Here is a 20313-nt window from a genome sequence, read left to right as displayed (position 1 = left end):
AAACTTTCAGTGGCCACGGCCAATTGAGCCTCTTATGATGCACATATCACCACTTTCTCAAGACAGGCATGTGGGTCACAGCTTGACACCAAATCCACAGAACTAAGGTCAAAAGCAGAGGTTTGACCAAGGGTTGCCATAGAACCAAATATGAATTATATTGAAATGAATGAGACACTGAAATTCAGCAGCCTAACTCTATGATCTAAAAATGCTACTATGTGTCATGCCTCTGTGTGTGGCCCCGAACTAATTGGAACAGTAAGGGTCTTTCACCTGCTACTAAGCTGCTTTGGGCCTCACTTTCTTCTCACACCATGTCTTTGTTCAGTGTGGAATTATTGTCCAAATCAATATGCCTCGGCTCTGAGCAACCACATTCTCACTTCCTCCCAGCGTGCTATTCCTAATGGCTGACCGGGCACAGAAGCCACCACGCTGCTCTTCCCATGCTCGACTGGTCCTCTGTTCATCTCAGTTCTTGTCTAAGAATCCTTACATCCCCCAGGCAACCAGCATCAGTCCATCGGAGTGGTCACATTCACACAAGCACCCAACACTACCTACTTTTCAACCTTCCAGATGGAAATTCTGAACAGATGATGAGGCCGTTCTCCTTCAAAAATCTTGCCTGTGGCCTGACCAACATGCTTCATGATCCCCAAACCATCAACCAACTACAATAAACTCCTACTGTCAAAATTAATGAGGAGGTGGCACCCCCACCCTCTGTGTCCACACCAGCCAACCCTGTCACAAGGCTCAGTCATGACCTTCTCCCAGAGGAGGCTGCTGCTTAGGACAGTCCCTGGTAGATGATTCCAAAGAGAAAACTGTAATTTCACATATCTGTACAGACCCCAGCATTCAGACAGCTTTATAAGTTTCTGCTTAAAAGCAACACTGAAATAACATTTTGAAGAGAGCTTTTGGGGATATGATGCTAAAGGTTTGAGGCACTTGGCTGATAACACAGAGCAGTGCTTTCAGGTAGGGGTCATGCACTGTGGGATGCTGGAAGTCGTCTGCGGCTAGTAATAGTGAACGGCACCCCAAACCGCAAGTGCTTTCTCCTGATAATGTTACCCTCCCTCACCGAGATCCTGCATCTCATAACTGGAATCCTGTCTTAATGCTGCAGCCCAGAACCTGGCAAGAGCCACACATGGGGGCGGCATCTCACATCAAGATGAACAAGGCTGGGAATCACCTGGCTAGCAGACTGCATCACCTTGATTGTGCAATATTATCTCACATAACCAAAATGAAATGTGATGTTTGGTCCAATACATATAAACAAAGAGAGCCCCCCCCCCCAGCCAGGGCATAAGCAGAAGAAAGAAAAGGGTTTGTCCTACATCCGGCTAGAAGAGGACAGGCCAGTGGAGAGAGTGAAAAAGGCGAACATTCTTTCTCATCCTTACCCTGACAATCCCTGCGTCCGCCAGACCCCATGCAGGGCAGAGAGGACATTCCCACCAGCGGTGCTGGAACCGGCCTGCATGAAAGGACAAAAGAGAAAGCCATTATCTTGTGAAAGTCTCCAACTTACAGATACCCTTGGGTGCACAGCTCCCGAAGCCTTGATCTAAGGGAGTTTCAAATAGACTGGGGAGGTTCTGAGGAGTCAGAGGAGCGCTGGGTCTCACTGCACCAGAGGGCCTTCTCTTCAAACCCACAAGCAAGCACTGATTTGGCTTAAAGCCACAGAAAGCCACTTTCCTGGTCTCGTTATCAGAAGATGAGTGAAGCTCACCCAGATTATTCACATACAACTACTGTGTTAACAGGAAAATCACACCCAAGTAATTCACAAACAGTCACTGAACAAGATAATAGCAACGAGATAATTCCTGTACAACTACAAAATAGGAAAATAACACCCAGATAATTCACATAAAACCATGGAACAAGAAAACTATACCCAGATAATTCACATACAACAAATGACCATAGCCAGATATTTCACTTACACTGCTAAGCAGGAAAATCACACCCTGGTAACTCACATACAACCACTGAACAGAAAAAACCACATCCAGATAATTCATGTACAACTACTAACTATGAAATCCATACTCAGATAATTCACACACACTACTAAATAGGAAAACCACACCCAGACACTGACATACAACTACTGACAGGAAACGCACACCTTGATAGTTCATACACAACTACGGGGGGGGCGGGGGGAACCACAGAAAGCAGTACGAACTGAGCTGAGAAAAATGGGGGTAGTCAGTATAGATGGTACAACTATGAAACTCACCTCGGTAGCTAATAACACATTCATTGAAGGGTACTATTAATATGTTCAATTTAAAACACGGTTGAACTCTTTAGGAAAAGTCATATACTTTTCCGCAAGCGCATAACTCTATTTTTTATTGTTTTAGTCTCTAGCTATGTTACATATCTGGTATCTGTGAAGTCTGTAGTTTTTTTTTTTTTTAACAATATTTCTTTTAAGGAAGAAACTGTAAGAATTGCAACAACTCTCCTAATTTACCCAGTTAAGGCCAAGCATGACCTAAACTCAAGAGCCTGTAGTCACCTGCTGTGTGGCATGAAGCAAGCCGACTCGGAGCCTCAGGTCTAGCAAAGGTAAAAACAGAGGTAATTTGAATGTAGTCGCACCACACAGAGGCCCTACCAGCTCTGCTCACTTACATAACGCAGCTGAAAATGATGACACAGACATCATGCCCAGTGACAGCAATACCGACTGTCCGTCAACGTCCGCTTCATTGGTGGTTGGACTGTGGCTAAGGCTGCTCCTACAGGGAAGCACTTTCCTCTGTTCTGCACTTTATCTACACATAAGCCCCAGTGCTAGTCTATAGGAGCGTCTGTTACGTCCACATTACGTTATTTTACCACTTACCTTTGCCAACATGATTCTTGTTTTCGCCACATCCAGAGGTGTGGTGACCACAGCTGCGAATCCACCTGTGTATATAAACCCCAATACAGTGCTGTTTATGGTGTTACACAGTGATTCATGTTTATTTTATAATTCCACATAAGCGTGCAAAAATTACCTCTTTATCATTACGCCCCCTTGATTGGTTCAAGAACTATATGCACACATGCAAAACCTTTCTTTGCATGCCACAGGTTTTGTAGTGACACCGCACCGCATACGACAAGGTGGTGATGCTTTACCTCCTCAGGCCGACAGGGCCCCACCCTCCCTCTTGCTCTGAGGCGCAGTGAACAGAGCTGAGTGTGTACCGGGCTACATGCCTATAGCAGACACCTACTCTCACTGAGAGGCAGGGGGCTCCCCCTGATTCTTAGGGGGCCTGACTTCCATCGGCCACTGGTCTCTCATCTGGCTCCAAAATGCTTCTATCGTTTCTGCTCTGAGGCAAAGTGGGCCAACAGAAATTTGTATCACAGTAGGTACAAATGGCTGGATTCTTTAAGTTAAAAACACTGAAAGAGAAAAGCTTTCTGTATTTCCAGGCTTCTGATAACAAGCCAGTTGAAGTAACAACATTTCCAAGCTTCCTTCTGCATCGTCAGTCTTGATCTAACAAGACTGCTCCTCATGGTTTCCCTCCCACCTTCTCTCCCACAGAAGTGCCGTGACTGCACAACAGGTATTTTAAAAATCCACATATTTTAAAGGGAGCTGCACCTAGGGCAGAGGAATCGAAATTTTTTTCCTAACAGAAACCATATTAGATGGTACCAATATTCTATGTAATGTGATACAAAGATATCCTTTAAACCTCAAGAGGTCCTATGGAGGTAAGATAATAAACTCAAAGGACTTTCTAAAAGATTCAGCATCCCTGAGCTCGGGTGAAGTGGGCAGTTCTGTAAGGGCCGAAGAGAACACATGTGGAACGGATACTCCAAAAATAGCAACACCCTCCCTCCAAGTTGTGTGGCATGTGGACAAGAAGGTCATTTGATCGTCGCCAAATCTCTTTCTAAATGTGCTGAAGAACAAGCCTTACACTGGAGCTCCAGTTGCTAACTTCATGACGATGACTTTTAGAAAGATGCACTCATTTATGCTTCTGTGTTCCATTTTTGGTTACCCACAGATGACACACTTAGAGTTAATAAGGATCAATAATAACATGCATACAAGTGCCCTTTTTAAAGCCAGTTTTGTGTTATGAATATGTGAAATATTTTCCTCCAAATTCAGAAGTTGCCTGATATTCAGAGACTTGGCTAAACCTCAAGTATGTTAAAATTTGGTGGACTCAGTCCTGAAATCCAACAATTTCAATGTTTTTAAACCACACTTTCTGCACTAAAAGAGTAAATGTATCCACAGAAAAGGGTCCAGGAAGGCTTCACATCCATTAAAAAAAATCCTTAAGAAGGAAGAAAAAGGCAATGGACCTGCAGCACTCCGATCTCACACTGTTGTGTTGCCTTTACTGGCTGCAGGGTCTGGCCTGAAACAACCTCCCCCTCAGAGTACAGAAGACCCAGGCCTGACTCCCACTCTCCTCGCTGACTGGCCTTAGTAAAAAACCCTATGAGAGGCATTCTGGGTACGCTATGCTATGGGTGGGGAATGGGGAGCTCACAGACACTAAATCACAACAGGTTTTCCTAATACAGAGCTGAGGCTTGAACTTTTCTGTCTGACTCCCAGGCTCTGAGGCTTTTGGCCCCTGGGTCTTCCAGTGGGCTCAGTTTTTCATCTGTAAAGTGCAGACAGCAATATGACACAGATGAAATGAGTCTGTGCAAAGGGTCTAGAGCAGTCCCTGGCTCGTACTTATGCTCCAAGTAATTAGCTCTTTTCTGGGTGAGCAGAGATGTGTGAGTTTTCTTCATGTCTCTAGCCCAGCACACGCAGGAGGGGCTCAAACATGCTTACGGGGTGCCCTGGACAAGTGCTACAGTTTTTACAAGCTGAAGATTTCAACTTGTTCTCTAAAGGGAAGGGGGAGGGGGAAGCCCCAAGCTAATACCTGTGCTAATTTTGTATCTGGTGCACCAGGACTGTACTAGGTACCTTCAAGGATTATTTTATCTCATTTGCACTTTACAGCCAACTTGCCCAGGGACACACAGATAATGAGTGGGGACTCAAAGTCACATGTATCTTAGCTCCTTCACACTAGGTACCTTCAAGGATTATTTTATCTCATTTGCACTTTACAGCCAACTTGCCCAGGGACACGCAGATAATGAGTGGGGACTCAAAGTCACATGTATCTTAGCTCCTTCACTATATGATGACTTTGATATATAAAGACATTAAAATTTAACCGTTCATTAAAACTCAGAAGTGCATACACCATTTTTCTTGTTTGAAAATGTTCACAAACTTCCTAAACCAACTATGGCAACTTGAGAGTTAGCAAGAACTTCTGTCCCTGTCTGTCTACTCAAGCTTTTATGAGCCACCTATGTTGAAAAGTATGCGCCTTCTAATAAAATCGGGTGCTGCAAATTGAACTTATTCTGGCCACTAGCAGAAGTTCCCGTTCCTTTACTGTGGACACCTGCCAGCATTCCCCTAGAGATTTCGGTTTCATCACAGTGATACAAGGAAACGTGAAAGACAAGAATGCACATGCTCAAATAGATCCAATTTTACTACCAGGAGGGAAACGGTATTCTATGCAAGTTACTAAGTCAATTTGAATATCTTCAAATATCAAAGACTGCTCTAAACCACAGACCTCCCCCCCCCCCAGTGTTTTTTATGAGGTTGCAGGAAGGACTTGTGAAGGTCATATAACAGAGTAACTGGTCATAATAGGGAGGGGGCGGGGACCAGTACTTTCAGTTAAAATGTCATTATTTTTTCTACATTTTATTCAAGGGAATTGTAAACTGCTGGTAATAAATGCAGGGAACATGCTAACATATTCGACAGGAAACAATTCTTTGGTACAGCCACTGTAGGCTGCTTCTGTGTTCAAATCACACGGGAAACAACTTACTATGGGTCCTACCGCAGCAGATTTTTACTTGACTGAATGTTAGGAGAACTGCTTTCAGGACCAGATTTAGAGGAAACTAGATGCAGGTCCTTAGGAAATAAATGCTGGTTATTTACGCTCTCCAGACAAAGGGGCCACCTTCCTTCAACAGGTCTGAAGCTGTTACCTCCTAGTAGCAGCTGCGAGCATGGTGGGGGCCACAGGGGGCAGCACTGTCCCTCACAGGCCCCCCAGGGCCCCTCTGGTTAGCCTGGCAGCAAGAACAAGGTCTTCAGGCACACCTTCCACATAATGTCCAAACAGCGTCCGGACAGCAGGGCTTCAACAATAAACATACTTTTCTTTTAAAGACTGTGTTGCGCCTTCTCATTTGTACCCAGATAACCCTTCACCCTATTCTAGAATTTTCAGCCAGGGGAAGATCTGCCTGCCTGCCTGCCTGCCTGTCAATATCTACATTTCTATCATTCTCCTCTTGGAGAATGTAAATAGGTGTTAGTTACAAGAAACTGATCAAAAAAACACTATGGAATGTCAATGATCACTTTAGTAGCAGATGTCATAATGACTCAGACAGAATTACAATTTTATGTTTAGAAGTCAACTTGAAGTGCTGCAGTTGGCAAAATCCCTTTTGTTCCTAGTTTAACCCCTGACCAGCAGCCCAGGGAACTGCTGAGCATGACAAGCCTTCAACACCTCCATTCTCAAGGGCCATTTTTGGATATTTGTGTAGAGTACTTTATAAAACAAGCATGAGGACAGAAGATGGCAGAGACTGGGTTCAAGCACACAGGAATGAGAACTCTGAGTTCTCACACGAGGGCAAGTTTTATCACTGCCTCTACAGCCACACAGGCCCGAGTCTGACAGTGTGCGTGAGCCTGTGAGACCCTCGAGGGCCGCTCCCCGCCACCCCTGCGGTGAATCGCGTCATTCACTTCTCTACAGTGTGTGAGGGGCAATGCTGCAACGGCCTCTTGCAGAATCTCACTTTTTCACAGTCTGGAGTATTTTCAAGTGATTTTTATCTTTCAGAAATGTTTTAAAGTCCTAATGTAATTCCTCAGGATCAACACTGTACCAACTAAAATTTCAAAACAAAAGGAATATAAACAAGAAATGCATTTAATCTTTTGCTAAATATCTGGAGATTTTTGGACAAACTCCTTCATGTATCGGAATCTCAGGTGAAAAAATAAGGTGACTGTATGAGAGGAAAAGTTTTTGTACAGTAACTTTATTAATATTATTCTTTCAATGTCATTGAAATTACTGGGATAACAGCTTTTCATTTTCCAGGCATTGGTTGTTTTTATCAAAATAGTAGTAATTCCTTACATGAGTTTTATCAGTTACAAAGTATTAATACATATCCTAAAGCACTATAATGTCTTTAGGTAGGGAGGGCTGCTTCTGTGTTACAGGTAAGGAAGCTGGTGCCCAGGAAGGCCCCAAAACCTCATTCCTTAGTTGGGGGCAGAACTGAGACTTGACAGCTTTTTAAAATCCAACCAGCTGGCCAGGACTAGATGTGTGGCTCTGGGCAAAGCCCTTCCCTGCTCGCATCCCAGCTCCTCTGCTGCCACTGGTCACAGTGAGCCACCTTATTGGCAGGGCCTGGCCCATGGCATCCCATGATCAATGGGCAGGCGTTTGATAAAAAGTTTTTTCCCCTATTCTGACTAATACAAGTGCTCAGTGCCTATTACAAAGCATTACTCAGAAAAAGGGACTGTAATGGATGCAAATTTCCTTAACAGATCCAATGCATTGGTTTTGAATGTACCTGCTACTTAAGGAATGGACCTGGAGAATATATACTTCTCATTTCAACACATGGGAGTTTCATGGTATTATTAACTTTTATCTTTTCTCTTTTTTACTGAATTTATTGGGGCAACACTGGCTAACAAAAGTATGCAGGCTGCAGGATCACAACTCTACAACACATCAAATGTGTACTGAGTTGCATGGTACTGTGAGCCTAGAAAGTGGCCTTGCCTTGTCAGGAGACCAGATTTCCCCAATGCTCACTTTGTCCCCAGGGCCCAGGAGGGCGTCACAAAAGTACACATTTTCACATTTAAGGATTGGGCAATAAAGATGCCTGACCTCTGGACAATGAATCAAGACCACCTACTTATTTAACACAGTTAATGATAGTGTCATGTGGAAACAATTACCCGCCACAATCAGTCTGAGCTGGCTTCATGTCTAGAGGCAACATTCTTATTTTTGATGATCAATTCTACAAGTCAAATGGGTCCAGTGATTAATAAAGAATCCTATAACATGCGTGTTTTCTATTTTCCTGATCACTGCAACACCCAACCCAGCAACCACTGAAGAAAGTGAAACATAATTCCTTTCTAATAAAGTCGACATCTAACCCTACATATCTGTCAACTTACTGGCTTCACATCTAAACTAGTAATTGACAACTTTCTGGCAAATCTCCACTTCAATTTCTTTCAACTGTAATTCTAATTACCTTTATTTGCAACAACAAAATCTATTTCTCTCTCAGAATGTTAAACCTATGATTTATTAAGTTCCATAAAGCATCTGAGTTCTCATTAGAACCTCACTGGAAAATTCATAAGACTCAGTGAGGGATAGCACAATACCACATATTGTCACTTTGCTCTTGGCTTAATGTCTAGAAAATGCCCAGATGTTTAGATCTCCATATTTTCTACACAGAGCAGTTTAGCCTTCCATAAACTGTGGGGCAGCCTCCACTCTCCTGACACTAGTTAATCTACAGTGCTGTCAAACATGTCACACAAACTGTGAATCACTGCCTGCTGCAGAAATCACTTAAACCCCCAAAGCAGTGCTCAGGGCAGACAGCTGCAGAGTCAGCCCTGCACCCACAACAAGTCCCTGCCTACACACGGCTTTATAAATCATCTTTAAGATAATCCAAAGGGTCTGAGTGAAGGCTTTAATAAAGATAAACAGAAACAGAAAAATTTGTTGAAAACAAACTGGTTGTCTTTCAAGTGGACACCTTCCTAGGTTTTTCTTTTTTTCTAAGACACTTTCTTTTCTCAAACAACTAGTGGAACTCTCTTCATCTGAACAATCTGGAATTTCTGAAGAATGTTGTTTTTGCATCGTGAGTATTTTCACACACACACACCCCCACTTTGGTCTTTCCCAGTATAATACAATCCTCTGCACCTGCAAAAGCTCCACAGACTGCTGACTGCCAAGAATCCACCACGTGATCCTGCCTCCAGGACCAGAGGGCCTGTGTTTAAGGAGAAAGAAAAATACAAGTTATTAAATATTTGAATTTATCGGAACCTCCTATGGGTGAGCTCTAGGGATGGGAACTTAAGTGAGAAGCTATTTTGGTGGCATTCCTCACTGATGACCTCAGTGATTTTCCCAAGGACTTAACTGCATTCTAAAATAAGTGAAAGAAACCAGGGTGACAGCTGCATCAGAGTGCTCAGAGGACACGAAATCCAGTGTGTGTGACACACAGACACACACACTGTGCATGTGTGTAAATAAAGATGCACCTTTAAGACAATATGGCATTGCAAACACTTCCCATACAAATCCGAATTTTATATAATTCACAAATTAGTCCAGAACGGTATATGTCACAATTCTTCAGTTCTTTTTTCAATCTTTTATCCATGTTGCATGTGTGAAGGATGTTGATTCTGCTACTTATCAACTGGAAATTCATGAAAAAAAATTTTGCACCGTTCGTGACATTGAGGATTATACAACTAAATACCCATGGTGGGTTTCACACTAGACAAAATGATGACATGGTACCAAGAAATGGTACCCTGCTCACCAAGCATTTATAGTACGGTAGAAGATACATTCACATTAAGTGGTGAACACTGCTGAGTCAGGCCTGGTCTAATCTCTGAACATAGATGAAAACTCATGGTCCTCACAACCACCCTAAGAAAGAGTTGGGTCCTGTTATTATCTACCTTTTACATGGGCTTTCTAATAACAGCAGAGCCTGCTTGCTCACTTTTTAGTTTTACTGAGGTGTACGTAAGTGAGGTGCAATGAGGTGCGCTTATTTAAAGTATGCCACTTGTGAAGTTTTGACATGAAATCACTGCCACAATTAAGACAGGAACATACTCACCACCCCAGAGCTTTGTGTGTCCCTGCCATTCCTCTCCTCCTGCCCTTCCTTGCCAGCCCTGAAACAATCTTTGTCACTCTAGGTTAGCTTGCCTTGTCTAGAATTTTATATAAACAAATTATACATTCATTTTCTAAAATATGGATTCTTTCCTTCAGACTTTTTATCAGATTCATCTATGTTATTGTGGGTATCTAAAGGAGAATACTTTATTCTCCTTTAACTGGTAAATAGTATTCCATAGTGTAGATATATAATTCATGTACTCACCTGTTGATGGGCATTTGGGATTCTTCCAGTTCCTGGCTATTGCAAATAAAGCTGCTATGAACATTTACAGTCCTGTCTTCATATGTGGGGGTCCCCAACCTCAGGGCCACAGACTGGTACCGTGGCCTGTAAGCAGCCTGGCCGCACAGCAGGCAGTGAGCTTGAACGCACTGTGCTTTAACCTTCCCAAAACCATCACCCCCTCCCCAGTCTGTGGAAAAATTGTCTTCCATAAAACTGGGCCCTGGGGCCAGAAAGGCTGAGGACCACTGAATCATATGAACATGTGCCTTCGATTCTCTTGTGAAATGCCTAAGTGTGAAATAGCTGGATCGCATGGTAGAAATATGTTTAACTTTAAAAAAAATCACCAAACTATTTTCTAAAGTGGTTGTACCATTTTACATTCTAACCAGTTCCAGTTTCTGTACATCCTTCCAAACACTTGACGCTGTACTTTAAAAATTTTATTCTATAGGAATATAGTAGTATTTCATTGTGCATTTAATTCGTATTTCCCTAACAACTAATGATATTGAGCTTTTTAATGTACTTTTTCCATCCATATAGTTCCTCTTTTTAATAAAATTCTCACCTGAGAATATGTTTATTGATTTTAGAGAGAGAGAAAGTGAGAGCGAGAGAGAGAAACACTGATGTGAGGAACATTAATCAGTTGCCTCCTGTACCTGCCCTGACCAGGGATCAAACCCACAACCTTTCAGTGGATGGGACAGGAGCCACCCAGCCAAGGCATCCATATATTTTCTTAAGTGTCTGTTCAAATGTTTGCATATTTTTATTTGATTGTCTGTTTCCTTAATTATTGACTGGTTTGAGAGTCCTTTATATATTCTAGATAAAAGTCATTTGCAAATGTGTTTTTCCCAATTGTGGTTTCCCTTTCATTCTGTTAACAGTGTCTATCAAAGAACAAAAGTATTTAATTTTGATGAAGTCCAAATTATCCTGTTACAGATCTTACTTTTTGTGACACACCCAAGAAATCTTTACCTAACTCCAGCCACAAAGATTTTTCTCCTATTTTCTCCCAGAAATGTTATGTCTTTACATTTTACGTTTAGATCAATCTTCCATTTTGAGTTAATTTTTCTGTATGCCACAAGTTATGGACTGAAGTTCTTTTGTTTTTACATATGGGTATTGTTACAGCAATTGGAAAAGACTATCTTTTCTCCAATGAACTGCCTTCTCACTTTTATCAAAAATCAATTGCCCATGTATGTGTGGGTCTCTTTCTGGACTCTCTGCTCTACTCCACATACCCATCTTGATACCAATTCTTGACTACTATAGCTCTATAACATCTTGAGATCAAGTAGTGTTAGTTCTCCAACTCTGTTCTTTTTTCAAAGCTGCTCTTATTACTCTAGGTTCTTTGCACTTTCATATGGACTTTAAAATCAGTTTATCAACTTCCACAAAATAGCTTGCAGAGACTTTCATCTGAATTGCACTGAATCTATAAATCATTCTGGAAACAACAGAGATGCTAACATTGAATTTTCTGACCCATAAACATGGCACTTTTTTCCAGTCACTTATGCCTCCATTGTCTTCTCTCAACAGTGTTCTGTGGTTTTCAGTACAGGTCTTGTGCTCCATTGTCAGATTTATCTGTGTTTCATATGTTTTAATGTTACTGTGAGCAGTATTGCTTGTTTTTTAACTTCACTTCGTTTGTTGCTAATATCTACAAATACAATTAATTTTTGTATACTGATCTTGTATCCTGCAACCCTGCTCAACTTAACAGCTCTAATAGCTTCTTTGTAGATTCCATCACAATGATCAAACTGTCTATGAATAAAGACAGTTTTTTTCTTTCCAACTCGATTATTGCCTTTTATTTTTCTTTATTCATATTGTCTCTGAATAAAGACAGTTTCTTCCTTTCCAGTTGGATTATTGCCTTTTATTTATTTTTTCTTGCCTTACAGCACTGGCTAGGACCTCTAGCATAATGGTATGTACTGCAGTATTGAGGACAAATATTACAAAAAACCTCAAATACATTAATTACAATGGTTAGAACAGTGTAATGACAAATTTATGATGGAATGACATTTTTAGGAATGATCAAGTATACCACAACTGAAAGAACAGTGAAGTTGATATTAATTTCCTAATTTCAATACCTCCCCACTGAAAATATACCTGTAAGGTTGAGAAGGTTGCCAGGAAAAGGACACAGGGCCCTGTTTATTCTGTCAACTTAACAATTTTTTGTGTGCATTATTTACTGGTTTTATTTTATATCCTTTTTACTCTTTGATCCCTTTCACCACTCACTCCATTTCCCATCCCCTGACTTGGGCAACCACCACTTTTGATATATTTTTAACAAGACTACACATAGAAGAGAGATCATACAGTATCCGTCTTTCTCTGCCATATTTCACTTAGCATAATGCCCTCAAGGTCCATGTATTTCGTCGCAAATGACAGTATTTCATTCTATTTACTGGCTGAAAAATCTTCCCTCATGTGCATATACCACAATTTCTTTTTCCATTCATCCATATCTTAGATGTTGTAAATAATGCCTCAATGAACACAGAGATACAGATATCCTTTTAAGTTAGGTTTTTTTGTTTCCTTTGCATAAATACACAGAAGTAAAATTGCTGGATCATGTTAGTTCTATTTTGAATATTTGAAGAACCTCCAGACCATTTTCTACAGTGGCTACACCAATTTATATTCTCACCAAGAGTGCACAAGGGTTCCCTTTTCTCCATGCACTTGCTAACACTTGTTATTTCTTGTCTTTTTGATAACAGCCCTTTTAACAGGTGCAAGATGGTATCTCACCGTGGTTTTGATTTGTATTTTTTTATTATTAATGATGTTGAGCATCTTTTCATGTACCTGTTGGCCATCTGTGTATCTCTAGAAAAATGTCTATCCAAATCTTTTGCCCGGTTTTTTTAATTAAATTGCATGTGGGTGGAGGTTTGCTACTGAGTTGTGTGTTACGTATTTTGAGTATGAGCCCATTATCAGATATAAAATTTGCAAATACTTTTTACCCATTCAGTAGGTTATCTTCTCATTTTGTTGTTCTCCTTTGCTGTGCAGAAGCTTTTGCTTTTGTTTTTGGTGTCAGAGTGAAAAAAATCATCACCAAGACCAAGACCAAGGCCAAGGAGATTACCACCTACATTTTCTTCAAGGAGTTGTATGGGTTTAGATCTTACTTCAAACCATTTAATCCATTTTAAGTTAATTTTTGTGTACAGTATATGATAGTGGTCAATTTAATTCTTTTGCATGTGGCTGTCCAGTTTTCCCAACACTATTTATTGAAAAGACTGTCATTTCCCTATTGTATAGACTCAGCTCTTTTGTTATAAATTAATTGACGATGTATGTGTGGTTTATTTCTGGGCTGACTATTCTGTTCCATTGATGTTTATGTCTGTTTTTACACCAATACCAGGAAACAGCTCTTCTTCAGTAGATATGTAGCTATGTAAACTACCCAGCAAATCAAACAGACAATCATGTGTGGTATCAGACTCTGACATTTTCTTCCACCTAACTGATAAACATGAAGAAGTGTATTTATTAAATTCACTGGACTAAGGGTGCAGCTATCAAATGAATATTTGTAACCTGAAGTAGATAAGCTAAAGAATGTTTTCTTAAAAACAGCTTTCTAAACATCGTCTTGCCATTAAGTGTAGTACTTGGTATTTCTTTATTAAATACACTATTTTGCAAATTTATCTGTGCTTTTATAGCAAACATTTTCTTCAGAGGTCTGGCAAGCACTGCAAACAAATCTTATAAGAATGAGAAAAAAGACAGTGGAGCAACATCCTTTTACTTTTAAGGTAAAATGTGTGCTTTATCAGGCTAATTCCAGTTATAACTCCATTATTGACTTTACCGACATTTTAGAAAAGGAATATGGAACATAAACTAGACTTTCGATGATGACTAAAGGTCATCTTCAGTTAATCTACTGAAGGATTCCAAAGAGCAAAAGTTTACTCCGAAGAGGCTTAAAATATTGCTAATAATGCAGAGTTTATAAACAATAAATTAAAGAACAAAGAACCAGATGTGAATTACATAGCTTACAAGAGGAAACAAAGATGCTATGTAATTAATAAATTCAGTATTTACTGAGTATTTAACTGGGTGGCAGGCACTACAGAGTGAAGGAAACAAACCACCAGTCCCTAGGTCAAATATCTGATGCGGGTATGGAGGGAGCAGAAGAGGGTTTGAACAGAGAGAAGGGAGGTTATGACGAAGGCTTCACAGAGGTGCCTGCTGTAATCTAGGGCAAAAACAAACTGGTTGTGGGGGGTAGGGAGGAAACACTTAATCAAAACAGGTTCAGATGGCTGAAAACCCAGTTTAAAAATAGAATCTCTCTAGCTAACCTTAATTTTCCACTATCTCCTGGCCAGAATAATTTAGTGTAAGGACAAAGACAAAATTCATTTTGTATTTGAAGAGGATACTAATAAATATTTTAACCCCCCCCCCAAAACCCTCTAGAACCACATGGTTTAGAATCAGGTAAGAAATTTCAGTGGCAAACACAGATATTGGCAGAAACAACGATTATAACAGTAACCACAATAAACAAACACATAGGACTTCCTACACTCCAGACACTAAACAGTATACACACTGACTCGTGTAATCCTAACCACAATCTTCTGAAGATGTGCCATTTTATCCTCATTTTATAGACAAGGATGTTGAGGCTGAGAGGAGTTAAGTAACTTCCTGAAGTTTAAACAGGTAGTTAATAACACCTGGGATCCGAATGAGACACTCTGGTATAGAGCACAAGAACACATGAACTTGGGTCTAAATAGAATGGTATTTACTTACACATATGGGTCATAAATTTTACTGAAATGCTATTAAAATATATTCAAATAGATGAACAAACTATGTCAATGCCCAAAGCAAACTGCTTTAAATAGTATGAGGAATTTAAATGAGGAGCTTTTCAAATATAGAAACTCTAGAAAATAATATTGAGACCAAGCAAAAAAGACGAGTGTTAAGTACAAATGATTCATTGGGAACAACTTTAAATTCATTAAGCACCACCAGTAACAACAAGAATCTGACAGGTAAAAAGTACTGTATATGGATTATGTATCACATTTTTTAAAATGCACATTTGCCCACGTGTGTGTAAATATCAGAGGGTTGTGATCAACAAAAACACTGGCTGGAAAGACGGCACAGGTTACTCACGGTGATGGTAAGTACTGTTCGTGACTTTTAAATAACGTAAGACTAGACAGAGCTGGCTGTCTGGCTCCTACCGCCAAAGCCACGTGTCTCACAGACAGAACAGTATTCATGTGGCGTCATGATAAGATTCTTTGTTACACACAGCTTAACATCCTGTGGAGCTACATGATAAGATGCAAGTTATTCAGCAAAATATTTTGATATTAATAAAAGTTGTTTAAATAATGTGGGTTTGTAATAGAGGATTTTTAAGGGTCTACCTGAACACCAGACGTTTTTTAAATTGCCATAATTTCTCAACCTAAATAAGGATTTCCATTGCCAGAGAGGCCCAGTGACCGTTCTGGTAGAGGCAGACAGATGCCCCGGCACAGCGATGGGGGCAGAGTGGGCCCACTTGGCAGAACGATGCTGTGCAGGCTGTGCACCAAAAACAACATGAAGAGAAAAGCAGGGGCCACATTTGCTTATTTATCCCAATTGGATGTCCTGTTTCCTTTTTCTTTTCAACTGAAGAATATATTTTTCAGATGAATTCATGAGCATATGTTTGTATTTCATGTTAATGAGAAATTTCAAGTTGAAGTAATGAGGCTGGCAGTCAGAAATATCCTTAATTTCTGCTCCTGTGGTTTAGTTTCATTTTTTGTTTTTTCTCTTTTGACTGGGAATGTCAACTACTAAGTGACAACAGACAGGGATGATCACGGCAGAGCTGCAAGTCCCTAGACAAGAGAGAGCCCTCTACGGTGCTCATAATCCTGTCCTAGTGGCCGCCTGGCATCTGGGTCACAGCTTAGTTTCTACAGTTTTTCTTAAGTTTCCTTAACATAGGTTGACTGGAAAATATTTCTAAGAGCTCATATAGAAAACTGCATTTCAAAATGATTTTAGACTTACAGAAAAGTTGCAAAAATAATACAATTCCCATATACCTTTCACCCAGTCTCCCTCCTCTAATGTTCACATCTTATATAACCACAGTACAATATCGAAACAGGAGACTAAGGTAGGTGCAATATGAAGATATGTAATTTAATTGAATTTCCCCATACCACTATTTTAAACTTATAAGGTACATGATTTTTCCCTTTTTAAAATTAATGATATTTATATTATCCATTAGGATATTATGAAAAATCTTGAATACTTAGTGGTATCACTACAAAAATAATCAGGATGTTCTAATTTCCCAAGTGATTCTTCACTCATTACTGAAGGCCTGTCAGAGGAAGAACACGCCCCAGCTGCCCCCAGACCCCAGGGTAACAGCTATTAGTACCAGGATTCCCGCAGCAGCTAGAGAGCAAACACCAGGCACAACACTACGAAATAGCTTAGGAGGCTGAGGCTGGGTCAAGTGTTTTCTATTACAGTATAGCATAAAGAAAAGGCTTTATTTTTCACTTCAAAACACCCACCCAAATGTGCATTATTGTCTTATGAATGAGTAACAACTAAAATAAATGTTGTGGCTTTAGTGTAGGAAAACTTACATTTGGGACTTCTTTACCTGTTGTATTCAAAAGTAGTTATGTGTTTTTCATTTTGCAAGATTATGAAGCTTTACCAAATGCTTTCTGTGGTACAAGAAGATGTTCAAGTAGAGAATCACCTACTCTGATGAATAACATCAGATGGCAATTTATTTAACAGGATGAAAATCCTCTCTCCAGGTCTCCTGCTGCCAACCTACCTGCAGAATCTTCCAAAACACTGAAGACAGCAGGCAACGTTGGGCAAACGCTCTTCACACCACTGCGGAGCAAGCTGCCGTGTGGCCATTGTGCATATACTTTAAAAACCAAAGCAACATCTGCCTAAAGTTTTGTATTCAATTCGGTGAATGGTCTCTCTGTGAAGAACTCATATACTAATACATTATAAAAAGATATTTCTAAAGCACAGTTTTAAACCAAAAAGAATATAAAATATACTTCAGAACCATAATTAAGCTCACTTCTGCCACACAGAGGTTCTAGCAATAGAATCAAATGGCTGAAAGACAAAAATAGATTTCTTTTATAGAACTAGTTTTCATAATTAAAACTGGATATACCTGGTAACTATACAACATTTAAAAGGCACAAGGCAATTTTGATTACAATGGCAACTGGACTGAAACTATTCTGAAATGTGTAAGTAGTACCAACTTTGTGGGGGTTGATTTGTACCTTTTTTGTTGTTGTTAAACTATATTTTGGTTTAATACTTAGTGTCTTTTAGATAAGTAAGGTAGTAAAGATAATAAGAATTTATATGAAAATATTTAACAAATGACTGTGCTGATAATTAAAGGAAAATATATTTTATTTATTATTCTTCAGCACAAGCAAGATGGGCTGAGTTTGCTTAGTGATATTTAGGTTTTATAGTCAGAAAGTAATTATTTCGGCACGTATGTGGGTAGGTGTTCCTGGAAGGGTATTTACTCTGATTAGGGGCTCTCTGAGCTTCCTCGGTCTGTGGTTTGAAGCCTTGTGAGTGTGGGGTAGGGATAAAAATTCCCATTCATGTTATTCAATAACAATATCAAAATATTTCAGAGTTAACAGTTACAATGAAATAGATCACTGTAACCAATGTTTATGACGTTCCCACGAATCAACAAAAAAAGGTATGATTACTTTTAATGCTTCTACCTACAAAGGCACACCTGGCTTGATATGTTTAAATATGGAACAATCTTAAAGTTTTTTATAAGAAATGGTTAAAATGAAAGAATTGATGGACTTACACTGACGAACCCCATTTACCTAGAAACAAACACATTGACAAGCCTCTATCCTCAACACCACCAAAAAAATATAACGAGTCACTCACTTTCACTCACCTTGAAAATCTCTCCCACCTCACCCTTCCCTCTACAGGAGAGACCCTCATTTCCTTCAGGCCTGGAGTCCCACAGGGCCCTGCAGAGTTCCTTGTACACAGAAGGCGGCCACATATTTGATACCTGAATGAATACTTGCAATGTACATAGTGTTTGATAGTTTTACCTTGCATAAATAATGAGGGAAGATATGGACTGGCCAAACATAATCGTCCCAAATTTTCATTCTTGGCTCAGCAGAGAAACATGTAATTCCAAAATGACTATGGGCTTCACATCAAGGACCACCACTCATGTGGCTGGAGAGGGCTTCCGGGTGAGCTGCGCCCAGAAGGTCCAAGGTTTCGTTCTGGTTCAGCTGGAATGAGGGCTGGGATCACCTGGCACCGTGCAGCTCTAGCCTTGCTGTGTTCTCAGCAGAGCCATGTTGCACATTTAAACCAAACATATTAGTCAAATACCCCAAATGCCCATGAATAACCAGGAAGCAAGTCTAAAGGACAAGTAAAAACAAAGCTAAATCCTTTTTTCCTTATTTTTCCAAGGGTGTTAAATATGCATCCAAAGATGGGTTCCCTGAAATCGAACCCAGGGTTTTGTATCACCAAAGGAACTGGGAATCATTGTAGGCATCATCAAGGTGCATTTCAAATACATACTTCCGTTTCATAATTGAATTAAACTAAGGCATAATTAAATTAAACTTCCTTCCCCCTGCTGTCACTTTGTCTCAGCCCAAAACATCACGGGAATGACTCATCATGGGAATCTTCTATCTGATTGATCATATTTATCTCATTTTAGTCACAAATTTGCATAAAAGGAGAGAAACGCATAAAAGAAAGAAGAAAAAGGAGGAAAGAAGGCCAAAGACAAAAAGTGCTTGTTGCTGTCTTTTGATAAAGGACCCTCGGCTGCAGCACTCATGAGAGATGAAGGTTAAATCTGACCGTCAGGTAAAAGAAATGTGATGGGTGCTGTTATCCCTTTGGCTTCACAGCTATGGCAACACCCAGGCTGCCTGCAGAGCTGGGGGAGGAATCAGCCCGCCATGTGCACTGTGTTCATCAAGCCTTGGCTGACAAGACACTTCTCCTTCCCGACTCAGTTTCTTTTGGCATCTCCTTTTCACCATCTGTCTTTACCTTTTAATTGGCTAAACTACAAAATGCAAGCATTTTCTAAGCATTTTGTTTACTGATTTAATCTCTCTCCCTCAACAGCCTTAGAAAGAGCCAAGAAAGTGTTACCCATTATTTTTATGAATTGAATGAAATGATACTTTGGGGGTTTTAATTTCTTTTTCTTTTTCATGAAATACCCCATATTTTCCAGGATGCAAATTAAGAATTCAAATGTCCTTGCAGTTTTTGGATTGTTAAAAGATGCCTGCTTCATTATGTGATGTTACTAAATTCCTAATTGGCATCATGGACTCTGGCTTCACTGGTGACCTGGACATATAATAAATACTTTGCTCTTCTTTTCAGTTGTTTCCTTCCACATTAACAAATTATATTTAATTTAGGGCACAAACTTAGTGCAGCAGAAACCATACACATATTTTTACTCATTTCCTTCTCAGTCTTTCATATGCCTTTACAGAAATCTAAGTTCTGACCAGACATATCTGTGCAGACACCAGAGGGCCCAGGCTCCTGACATGGTGTGTGCAGAGATCCTGAGCAGTGAGCAGCCTCTAATTACTATTACTTTTATTGCATTAGTAAAAGTATGGGAGAATTTTGTTTTGGGTGAGATGGTGACATTTTCACAATTAAGAAATAGAAATCAATGATAATAAAGTATTTACTCCTCAACATGAACACAACATAGCTTTTACAAGGTACTGGCTATTTACAATATTTATAAAATGCAAATGAAAAATCAAATTA

The 20313-nt window shown here is 39.9% G+C and overlaps 1 protein-coding gene across 3 annotated transcripts in view; it reads right to left on the bottom strand.

Annotated features, from left to right (window-relative positions):
• SLC25A26 (solute carrier family 25 member 26) overlaps positions 1 to 20313 on the bottom strand; it is a 161143-nt gene that overhangs the window by 3428 nt on the left and 137402 nt on the right. For all 3 annotated transcript variants that reach the window (XM_037040908.1, XM_037040907.1, XM_037040909.1), the window contains 3 exons: positions 9120 to 9189; positions 2888 to 2952; positions 1425 to 1498 (listed from right to left, as the gene is read on the bottom strand). In XM_037040908.1, the coding sequence (XP_036896803.1) occupies positions 1425 to 1498; positions 2888 to 2952; positions 9120 to 9189 (209 nt within the window). The remainder of the gene's footprint in view (positions 1 to 1424; positions 1499 to 2887; positions 2953 to 9119; positions 9190 to 20313) is intronic.

This window comes from Sturnira hondurensis, unplaced genomic scaffold (genome assembly GCF_014824575.4).
Source record: "Sturnira hondurensis isolate 20B ecotype Veracruz unplaced genomic scaffold, ASM1482457v3 Scaffold0002840, whole genome shotgun sequence".
NCBI classification, from domain to species: domain Eukaryota; kingdom Metazoa; phylum Chordata; class Mammalia; order Chiroptera; family Phyllostomidae; genus Sturnira; species Sturnira hondurensis.
The sequence above is the reverse complement of the archived record's forward strand: the minus strand, read 5'-3'. Positions and strand labels throughout refer to the sequence as shown.